This window comes from Nannospalax galili, unplaced genomic scaffold, assembly GCF_000622305.1.
Source record: "Nannospalax galili isolate Female #2095 unplaced genomic scaffold, S.galili_v1.0 scaffold675, whole genome shotgun sequence".
NCBI lineage: Eukaryota > Metazoa > Chordata > Mammalia > Rodentia > Spalacidae > Nannospalax > Nannospalax galili.
The window spans coordinates 2143682-2154910 of NW_008337205.1; the positions used below are offsets into that span (position 1 = coordinate 2143682).

The following is an 11229-nucleotide window of genomic DNA, read 5'->3' on the forward strand; positions in this document are numbered from 1 at the left end:
ATGTCTGCATATGTGTAAGTGCACCTGTGTCATGCAATGCCTGCTGAGGTCAGAAAAGGGTGTCAGATTCCCCTGGAAATGGAGTTATGGACAGTTGTTAGCTGCCATGTGGGTGCTGGGATTCAAACCCAGGTCTTCCGCAAGAATAGCCAATGTTTGTAACTGCTGAGCCATCTCTCCAGCCCCAGGTCCTCATTCTTAAAGGTGTGCTGCTTAGTTTTTGTCAACTTGACACAAACTAGATTCACCTGGGAAGAAAGAGCCTCAATTGAGGAATTTCCTCCTTCAGACTGGCCTGTGACCATGTCTGTAGGGCATTTTCTTGATTGTTAATTGATGTAGGAAGGCCCAGGTCACTGTGGGTGGTCTCATCCCTAGGCAGGTGGGCCCAGGCTGTCTAAGAAAGGTAGCTGAGCAAGCCAGGGGGAGCAAGCCAGTAAGCAGTGTTCCTCCATGGTCCAGTTCCTGCTCGTTCCTACCTCCAGGTTCTTGCTTTGAGGTCCTGCCCTGCCTTGCTCTATGATGGACTATAAGCTACAAGATGAAATATACCCTTTCCTCCCCAAGTTGCTTTTGGTCACGGAGTTTATCACAACAGAAAGCAAACTAGAACACAAGCAAAGCACTTTAACTGATCAAATGGCTTCCCCAGCCCTTTGGACACTGTTTTCCATACTAGGACTCTGGTAAAGATGGAAGGGGTGAGGTTAGTCCAAGGGCAGCCTGAGCAGAAGCCCAAGACTCATTTGTGGAGTATTGGAGAAATCACTTGCAGTGGGCATATTAAACACTTGTTCAAAAGACATGTTGATAGCAGATACCCAGAGTGAACCTGCCTCAGGTGCGTCTGTCAGCCAGAGCATTACCCAGGGCTGAGAGACATGCTCCAAATTCAGTTGGTAGGGCTGGGGAGATGGCTCAGTGGATGAAGCCCCATCATACAAGCCTTAGGACTGGAGCTGGGATCCATGGACCGCACATAAAATTGGATATGGTGCATATCTGTAATCCTAGGGATCCTGTGATGAGATAGGAGGTTGAGACAGAATCCTTGAAAGCTCACAGGCCAGATAGCCTGGTGAATGCAGTGGTGAACAGCAAAAGACACTGTAAGTAGAAAGGGAGGACATCTGAGTTCTCTGACCTCTACATACATGCTGTGATATAGCAAACACATACTCATATATATGCACACACACGTATCACACATATTTTTTTTAAAAGCCAGATGTGGTGGCATATGCCTTTAATCCCAGCATTCAAGAGGCATAGATAGGTGAATATAAGTTCAAGGCCAGCCTGGTCCACAAGTGAATTCCAGTTCTAGCCAGGGCTGCACAGCAAGACCCTCTCTCAAAACAAACTCACAAAACCTGAAACTCAGTGGCTGTAGTGGTGGCACCAGAGATGAGTAGGTGCTGAAGAAGAGCAGGTAGCCCAAATAGGACTACATTCATGGCCACAGGCCCCATGGTGGCCACCAAGCTTCATGTGGACATGGTGACAAAAGATATGTACACATCTTCCCCTTCCCACTCCTCCTGCCATCTTGGAGAGCACTGTGTGCAGGTCCCAAGTCTCTGTTTTGCTCCTAGCTGGGGAGCCCTGTTTACCCCAGGATTTGAAGCTATCCAGGGTTGGTCTTTGAATCTCCTTCCTTCCTCCCTCCGCCTTATCTTGCAACATCTGTCCTTGTGAAATCATAGTTTCTGTCACACAGACTGCTCCAAACATTCTGTGTCACTCAGCCCTGAAGTCCTGGGTAAAAGATACAGCAGGAAATAACAACTACCCAAGTGCCTGGGGTGTGGACCAGCAAGAGTTGAGGGTAGTAACCAGTGCCTGCTGGGTACCAGGAAAAGCCTGGCCTACCTCAGTTGTCATAGCAATAACTCTGCTCTTGGCACAATTCAGACAAGATTATAGTTTGCAACCCTGGTAACTGAATTGCTCTCTGGGTACAGGACGTGGCAGAATCTGGGCTTTGTTGCGTGTCCCTCCCAGCCTGGGGGATCTGCCAGGTTGAGGACACACCATATTCCACATCGCTATGGAAGATCTTGTTGCCAGGGGCAGGTACCCACTGGGTATTTTGTAGATGGTCCCTTTGATGATTTAGTCTTGTGTGGAGGGCATGTGAGGACTGAGCCAAGTAGTTAGCCCCCTCTGTCATCCCACCCAGGGGCTTTTCTGTGAAAACTGTGGGGGCTCAGCTCCTGCTTTACCACCCACAGAGGCTGGCCACATGATTGACAATTGGATCTGAGGGCTCATTTGCATAGTATGCCTAGACCACTGACCTGACCTGTGTTATGGAAGGACCTTGCTAGAAGTGAGCCAGGTACCTCACCCATCTTGTGAATGTTACGTGTATACTATCTAGGTTTGCAGTCATCAGGCAAGGCCATGAAAATAGGAAAACAAGTCTAGACATTTCTACGTTTTCTGCAGACTGGGGATGTTTCCATTCTTTTTGCCACTGAGCTGGAGAGAAGAGGCTGGATGGAGGGTGCTGGGCCCCCCTTACCAAGGATGGTGACTCCAGTCCCAGGCTCAGCCCATGGCCAGGGAATGCCTGACTTTTCTGTCCTGGGCTTTGAGATTGACTCAGGGCAGATTCTCAGCATGGTCATCCAGCCCTGGCCAGTAAACTGGCTAAGGTCCATGTCAGACAGAGGGACAGGAGGGGAAGGCTGCTAGAAGGTTGAGGGCTCAGGCTGTAAGTCTCTAGGAGACAGTGTGACTGACACACAGGATGAAAGGGCCTCAGCTCAGGGCGCTTTAAAGCTAAGTGATCTGGAGTTAAGAGTGAGGGAAAACAGCTCTGGACTTCAGCTGCCCTCACTCCTGACTCCAAGCATGAAAGAATATAGAAAAAACAGGGATGGGCTGGGATGTAGCTCCATTGGTAGAGTGCTTGCCTAGCATGCATGAAGCCCTGAGTTTGATCCCCAGCCCCACATAAAACTGGGTGTGGTGGCACATGCCTGAAATCCCAGCACTCCCGAGGTAGAGGCTGGAGGATCGAAAGTTCAAGGTCATTGCTTAGCTATACAGCAAGTTTGAGGCCAGTCCTCTCTAGGAAAAAAAAAAAAAAAAAAGGTGGTGCATGCCTTTGGTCCCAGCAAAGAGGCAGAGGCAGGAGGATCACAGGCCAGCATGGTCAACATAGTGAGATCCTATCTAAACAAAAAACAGAGTGGGACGAGGTGGGACTGGCATGGTCGCAGTTTCAGGCCAGCTGAGGCTATAGGAGACTCTGCTCCAAAAAAAAAGAAAAAGGGAAAAAAAAAATCCAGGCATGGTGGTAAGAACCTTTGATCCCAGCACTTGGAAGGCAGACAGGCAAATCCTTCTGAGTGCAAGTTATTTAGGGCTACACAGTGAGATCCTGTCTAAAAAAAACACAAAAAATCTTGGGAGGAGTGGTACTGACATGGTGGCACACACCCGTGATCCTAGCACTTGGGAGGCTGAGGCATTGAGACCGAGTTGGAAGCCGGCCTGAGCTACACAAGATTTGTCAAGAACAAAGGCCAGGCATGGAGGCGCACACTGAGTCCCATCATTTGGGAGGCAGAGGCTGGCAGATCTCAGGGACATTTGAGGCCAGCTTGGTTTAAACAGAACATTCCAGGCCAGCCAGGGCTGCATAGCAAAACTGTCTAAAAAAAAAAAAAACCAAACAAACAAAAACCCCACAAAAACCCAAATGACCAACTACCTGGAGCAGGGAAACAGTACAGAAACTCTGGGACAAATGGTAGGAGTCTGGGAAACAGGCAGCTAGGTAACCAAGAAAGAAGTTCAGGGTGGGGACAGACTGCTGTTGCAAACCAGAGGCCAAACTTGGCTGAGCAAACAGCAAGGAGCTCGAAATTGCCAGGAGTCTGTAAGGCAAAGAAACATAAACCAATCCCCACATCTCTTTGCAGGTCACTGTGGAAGGAAGGGTCAAGAGAAATCTCAAGAATGAGTAGTTGAGAGGGCCAGGAACTTTTTCGGAGGTTGGGAAGGGAGGGGTCTCTCCAGGCCTCAGGGATAAACAGCAAGGCCAAGTCTGAAGTCTGTTCTCAGCTGGAGGGGAGGATTTACCCCATGCAAACAGCTCAGACACGTGGCTGCTGACACAAGCACCTCAGGTGGGAATGTCTGGGGGTGCTGAGAACACTGAAGGCTGGTTTACTTAGCAAATCCATGTGGCACCTGCTCCCTGCCAGCCCCACAACCAGCAGGGGACCCTCATATCCTTTCCTCTTGCTGACAAGGGTGCAATTCAGCCTTTGGTCAGCCACTGTCACACGTTCATCAGCCCGGGCAGTTGGAAGAGCCAAGTCAAGGGCCAATCATATTGACTGACCTGTATCCCCTCCAGCTGGCCCAAAGTAAGACACCGAGAGTCATTTTTTTCTTTCAAATGTAGTTCTTTTCCAACATTGCCTGCAAACGAGCTTTGGTGCAGATCTTTGGGAGCAACAGGAGGAATGTGAAGAAGGAAAAGAACAAAATGAAAAACCCAGCCTACTGCACAGGCCTTTCCTTGGAAAGGTGCATGTTGGGGAGGGGGGTGGGTCAGGACATATGGTTAGCCCCCCTCCCACCAGGGGTTCCAGCTTTTGATGATCCAGGCACAGACAGGTGCTTTACCACTAAGCCATGTCCCCAGCCCCTCACTAGGGGATTCTAGGTAAGCACTCTACCATTGAGCTATATTTCAAGACCTCTTTTTTTTTTTTTAAGAAAAAAAAAGAAAGACAACTTTTTTTTTTTTTTTTTTTTTAAAAAAAAAAAAGAAAGACAACTTTTTTTTTTTTTTTGAGACAGGGTCTCACTAAGTTGTCCAGGCTGGCCTTGCTCTTACTCTGTAGTCCAGGCTAAGCTTGAACTTGTGATCCTCCTGCCTCAGCCTCCCAAGTGCTGGGATTAGAGGCCTGCACCAGTAGGTCCAGCTCCATTCCCTGTGTTAAAAGGGTTGTGTGGAAGATGAAGGATGGCTGGGTTGTATGTATCTGTGGATATATTTATGAATGTGCATATATATATATATATGTATATGTAATATGCTATATTAGAAAATTCTCTATGTATAAATATAAAACACTGGTATCCAAACATGACACCAACAACTAACTAAAGTGCTTGACAGGAACTGGGCACATGTAACTCTGTAGGTAAAACTATGCATCCTGAGTGCCAGGATTTGGGGGGCAGCCAGGGAAGCAAAATTGAGGTGCAGAAAGGTGGGTGTGGCAGAGTTGGGGAAAAAAAGATTTTGGACATCAGGAGCTTTTCGGCCCCAGGGCTGTTTGGTGGTTGTCAACACCACACCTCATCTTTACCCTACTTTCCCTGCTATGTTCTATCTGGAAAGTCTGGCATGGAGAAGACTTGCTCCCGTGGGAAGGCTGGCTGCTGGGGCTGTGCCTACAACTTCTCTTATCCACAGGCCTGGAGGGGCAGGAGCGCCATGTGTATACATACATGGAGAGCAGGATACGAGGGCTGTCTTCATACTTAATCATTTGACAGAAATACACTACTGCGGCAACTCCAGGTCAGGGCACCTTTGTTCCTTCAGGGCCTCCTCCCAGGTAGGGGTCAGGAGAGGAGGGAGGAAGCCTCTAGGCCACCGACCAGGAGTCTGCTCTCTGATTCATCTGCAGGCGCCAAGTAGAGTGTTAGTACCCCTGCTGTTCCCAGGCCTCTGGCTCTGCAAACCAGGCCCAATTCAGACCCACAGAAGTGCCCCACAGGCAAATGGTCATCAGAGCTCTAAAGGGGGCAGAGGGAGTCCCCAGAAAGTAGGGGAAGAGGCTCCTCTCTCCCCAGGGGCACAGTGCTACAAGAATGGGTTGGTAGTTGGTGGTTTGGAGGCAAACGGTGAGGGTCCAGTCTAGAAAGAAAGAGGAAATATTAGTAGATTAGGGGGAATTGCTGGAGGCCACAAACGAAAGCACATCACTTTATTCCTTTCTTCCTCTTTTGTTCATTCCTTCTTTCATTCATTCTCCCCCCCCCCATCTTCCTTTTTCTTTTTCTTTTTTTTTCCTGAGATAGGTTCTCACTCTATAGCCCTGGCTGGCCTGGAACCACTACATAGACCAGGCTGGCCTTGATCTTTAGATCTGCCTCTGGGATTAAAGGCATGTACCATCACACTTGGCTTCCACTTCTGGGTTTCTTTTTTCTCTAAAACTGCTGTGCTGGAGAGGTAATGACAGGGAAGAAGAGAAGGAGATCTGGAAGGAGTGGGTAGTGTGAAAGGGGACAGGGTCCAGAACAGGGCCCCATAACTAATTTACTCATTCCTGGCTAGGGCAGCAACACCGACTACATGGGGCAGGGGCCCAAAAGCCTGGTGCGGTGATACATGCCTGAAATCCCAGCACTCAGGAGAGGTTGAAGTAGGAGGATCATGAGTTCCAGGCCAGCCTGGGCTAGGTAGTATAACTCAGCTTCAGAAAAAAAAAAAAAAGAAAAGTGCTAGGGAGATGGCTCAGCAGGTAAAAGTGTTTGAGCACAAATCCTGAGCACCCACATAAAAAACTGGGAGTGGTTGCACTGTAACTCCAGAGTTGTAAGAGCAGAGACAGGAGGATCACTGGGGCCTGCTGGTTTGTCAGCCTACCTCCAGGTTCAGTGAGAGACCTTGTCTCAAGTGAATAAGGTGGAAAGTGACAGAGCAGGACACCTGACGTCCTCCTCTGACCTCCATCAGTACACGGGTACACATACCCACACAAAAAAGAGGAAAGGGTCTGAGTTCCACCTCATATTACCATGTTCTAGAACAATCCTGTCTATCTGCAACGTGACACTGGGGCACTCACCATGAAAGGGTTGGTGGAGATCCCAGCTGGCTGGCTCAGTGGTCTCTGCCCCAGCTTGGAAGATCCCAAATCCCCAAAGTTAGAGCCTACAAGGCAAGTTCAATAACTCAGTTGACTGTGTCTGTCACCTTCCTGGAGGAGGGCCACTTACCACATCCCCAGGCATCAAGAGGGATCCTTCTAGAATTTGGGAAGAAAAGTAAGGAACAGTGGGAGACACAAGTAGGTTTGCTGCTGGTCCCCCTACTGGTCAGAACAGGAGCTGGCTCAGGTCTGTGTGCTACAGGCAACAGACCGTCCAGTGAGTTGGGCTTCTAAAATTTAACCATGACTGGAAATATGTTTTTTTAACAAATATTTTATTTACTATTTTTATGTGTATGTGTGTTATTGCCTGCAGGTAGGTAAATGCACCCATGTTGTGAAATGCCTGCGGGGGAAGAAGAGGTTGTTGGAGCCCCTGGAACTGGAGTTATGGACAATTGTTAGCTGCCATGTGGGTGCTGGGATTCAAACCTGGATCTTCTGCAAGAACAGCTAGTGTTCTTAACCGCTGAGCTATTTCTCTAGCCCTAGGAAATATGTGGTTTTTTTTGGTCTTTTTGAAGCAGGGTCTCCCTGTGGCCCCAGCTGTCCTGGAACTCGCTATGTAGACCAGGCTGGCCTTGAACTCACAGAGATCCGCCTGCCTCTGCCTCCCAAGTGCTGGGACTACAGGCGTGCGCCACCACACCCAGCGAAATATGTTTTTTTTAAAAAATATTTTATTTTTATTATATGTGTATGAGTGTATTGTCTGCATGTATGAGAGTGCACCCGTGTTGTGCAATGCCTTGGAGGTCAGAAGAGAGCTTTGGAGACCGCTGAGCCATCTCTCCAGCCCCCAGGAAATATGTTTTTAAAGATTTATGTATGTGTGTGTGTGTGTGTGTGTATGTGTGTGTGTGTATGCATGTATCTGTGTGTTATCTGTGCACATGCATGCGGATGCCAGCAGAGGCCATAAGAGAGTGTTATATCCCTTGGAGTTGGAGATACAGGCGGTTGTTAGCCACCTGATATGGGTGCTGGGGAACTGAACCCGAGTCCTCTGCAAGAGCAGCAAATGCCCTTAACCCCTGAGCCATCTCTGCAGCCCACTGGAAATACTTTACTTTTAAATACCACGAGTCGGAAAGATGGCTCAGATAGTAAAAATGCTTGCCACACAAGCACGAGGACCTGAGTTCTGATCCCCAGCTCTGGGATTATTGGTGCTGGGGAGACAGGAGGGTCACTGGAGCTTGCTGGTCAGTCCATCTAGCCAATCATTTAACTCCAGGCTCAGTGAGAGACCATGTCCCAAAAAAATAAGGTGGAGGGTCTAGAGATATGGCTCAGTGGTTTGCAGAGAACTGAGGTTCAGTGAACAGCTCCCACATGCTGTCTAAGCAACCATCTGTAACTCCAGATCCAGAAGATCAGATGCCCTCTTCTGGCCTCTGTACTCACTGCATATATATGGCACATTTCCATATATGCAGGCAAAGCACTCATATACATAAAATAAAAAGGGGCAGGAGAGGTGGCTCAGTGGTTAAGAGCACTGGCTGCTCTTACAGAAGACCTGGGATCGAATCCCAGCACCCACATGACAGCTAACAGTTGTCCATAACTCTAATTTCAGGGGATCCAATGCCTTCTTCTGTCCTCTAAGGGCATTGCACAACATGGGTGCACTTACACACATGCAGGCATAACACTCATACACATAAAATAAAAAAAAAGAAAATGTTTTGAAGGTAAGGTGGAAGACCAATAGAAGGCATTCCAACATCTGCCTTTGGCCTCCATAGGCCACCTTACACATCCCACTCCCAGACAAAGAGGTGAAGTAATCAGATGCCTGAAGTCAACCTCTGACCTCCACATGCACACATACACATACATGCATGCTCACCCTCACACATATTACCACATATGCACACAAAGTTAAAAATTTTAAGTAAAAAAAGTAATTAAGGGCTATAGAGATGGTTCAGTGGTTAACACTTGCTCTTGCAGAGGACCCAGGTTTGGTTCTCAGCATCCACAGCTGCCACTTCCAGGGGACCATAGCACAGATAAACTCATGCATGAACACATACATAAAAATAATTTTAAAATAGTAGTAAGAGCTGGTTGTGGTGACACATGTCTTTAATCCCAGCACTCAGGAGGCAGAGGCAGGCAGACCTCTTTGAGATCAAGGCCAAGGACAGCCTGGTCAATCTACGAGTTTCAGAGGTTACAGGGAGACCCTGTCTCAAAAAACCAAAAAAAGGTAATAAAAAAATAAGGGAGCTGGAGAGATGACTCAGGAGTTAAGGTGCCCTCTTCTGACCTCTTTGGGCACTGTACATATGTGGTGTACTTACATACATGTAGGCAAAACATTTATACACATAAAATAAATAAAATTTTAATTAAAAAAGCTACAGAATAAGAGCTGGAGAGATGACTTAGCAGTTAAGGGCACTTGCTGCTCTTCCAGAGGATCTGAGTTTGATTCCCAGCACCCACATCAGGTGGCTCACAACTGTCAATACTTCCAGCCCCAGGGGCTCTGATACCCTCTTCGGGCCTCCATGGCACCTGTATTCACATGGTACAGATAAACTCACACAGGCATACACACATATACATAAAAATAAACAAAAAAATTTTGCCTGTATTGAACATGCTTAGACCCTTCTCCTTCTCAGTTCAACAATACAGTGTAACAGCTATTTACATTCACATTACATTACAAAGAGCCAGGGATGGTGTCACACAGATGCAATCCTAGGACCTTGGGGTGAAAAAAAGGCTTGCAAGGTGACCTAGTGGTGGCTTTTGCCACAACCCTGACAACTTGAGTTTGATCCCCAGGACCCACATGGTGGAAGGAAAGAACTGATTCCAAGTTCTCCTAACCTTCATACCTATGCTGTGGTATGCTTGTGCACCCCCACACAAGTAAATATTTAAAAAAATATAAAAAAAGGAAAAAAAGGAAAAAAAGTAATACAGACATGTACAGCTTCCCTCCTTCTTCGCCTTCCCTTCCCTTTCCTGTACTGGGGATGGAACCCAGGGCCTCACACATGCTAAGCAAGTGCTCTACCACTGAGCTGCATCCCTAGCTCTGTTCTCACTTAAAACAAAAGTTTTTATTTTTAATTAAAGGCCTGTCCACAGGTATGCACAGGTTCTCTGTAAACACTACACATTTGACAGGAGGGGCCTGACCATGTAGGAGTGTGGTATCCATGGGGGTCCTGGGTCAGAACATGCATGGATACTGAGGGGCTGTACCATTCATACACACAGTAGAGAGCAAGGAGTGTGGGGGGGGGCACACCCAGTCTTCTTACCATTCTTTTGCTGAGTCAGCACAGCCTGTGTGGGGAACATTGGTGCAGGAAAGGTGCTGGCAAAGGCCCCGGTGGGTGGCACTGGCTGGGGGAAGCCAGGCCCAGAACTGCTTATCCCAAAACCAGGCCCTGTGAAGTGAGAAATGCAAGAGAGTCAGGAGAACTTAAGGCAGGTGAGCTAAAGTTTTTCCTAAATCTCTCCCAATGGGAAATGGGGTACAGTTTTTCCTTAATCAGAGGACCATCCTCCCCATTGGAAAGACCTTGAAATGTGTCACAGAGCCTGGCGGTTTTCCTGCAAACTAGAACCTGCTGTCTTTGCACACAGGGCTCAGGGCTCGTGGTTTGGAGGGCACAGTTCTTATGAACACTGGTACCACACAGAACCAGGCCCCTGTGAAACTGCATAGACAAGAGCGAATTGTGACCCCTTTTCTGTGTCCCATTCTTTCTCTTTTTTTCCCTTTTTTTTGAGACAGGGTCTCATGTATCCCAGGCTGTCCTCAAACTTACTATGTAGCTGAGGATGACCTTGAACTCTTGATCTTCCTGTTTCCACCTCCCAGATGTGAGATTACAGACTGGTGCCATCATGCCTAACCACACCCTCATCTCTAATAGGGCATGATACCTATTTGCACAGGGCCACTGTGAAGCTGACAGATGTGAGGTATACAGCATGCATATGGCTCAGCGCTAGGTGGCCTCCTGTCTTCCTGGCCCACCCAGGCTTAGGTGAGCAGAGAAGGGGACTCTAAGGCCTGGCTGACAAGGGCAGGGAATAAGGTCTCTGGTTCACTGTGGTCTACTGGTAGCTTAGAGACTTAGGGCACTGAGGGAGAAAGGCAGGGTGCTTCAGGGACCTGGATAAGGGCTAGAGACTGGAGAATCATCACCACTGTTGACAGGAAACAATCTGCAGAACTGGCTTGGGAAAGGGAGGTACCTTCCTCCCCCTTCCTTCTCTCCCCTCCCTCCCTCTTGTGTGTGTGTGTGTGTGTGTGTGTGTGTGTGTGTGTGTGTGT

At 48.1% G+C, this 11229-nt stretch overlaps 1 protein-coding gene across 3 annotated transcripts in view; it reads right to left on the bottom strand.

The window, feature by feature from the left end:
* Positions 1-4814: 4814 nt before the first annotated feature.
* The window catches only part of Agfg2 (ArfGAP with FG repeats 2), a 41290-nt gene continuing 34875 nt past the window's right edge, over positions 4815-11229 (bottom strand). For all 3 annotated transcript variants that reach the window (XM_008832359.3, XM_008832357.3, XM_008832358.3), the window contains 3 exons: positions 10205-10333; positions 6831-6916; positions 4815-5893 (listed from right to left, as the gene is read on the bottom strand). In XM_008832359.3, coding sequence (XP_008830581.1) covers positions 5840-5893; positions 6831-6916; positions 10205-10333 — 269 coding nt within the window. In that variant the 3' untranslated portion in view covers positions 4815-5839. The remainder of the gene's footprint in view (positions 5894-6830; positions 6917-10204; positions 10334-11229) is intronic.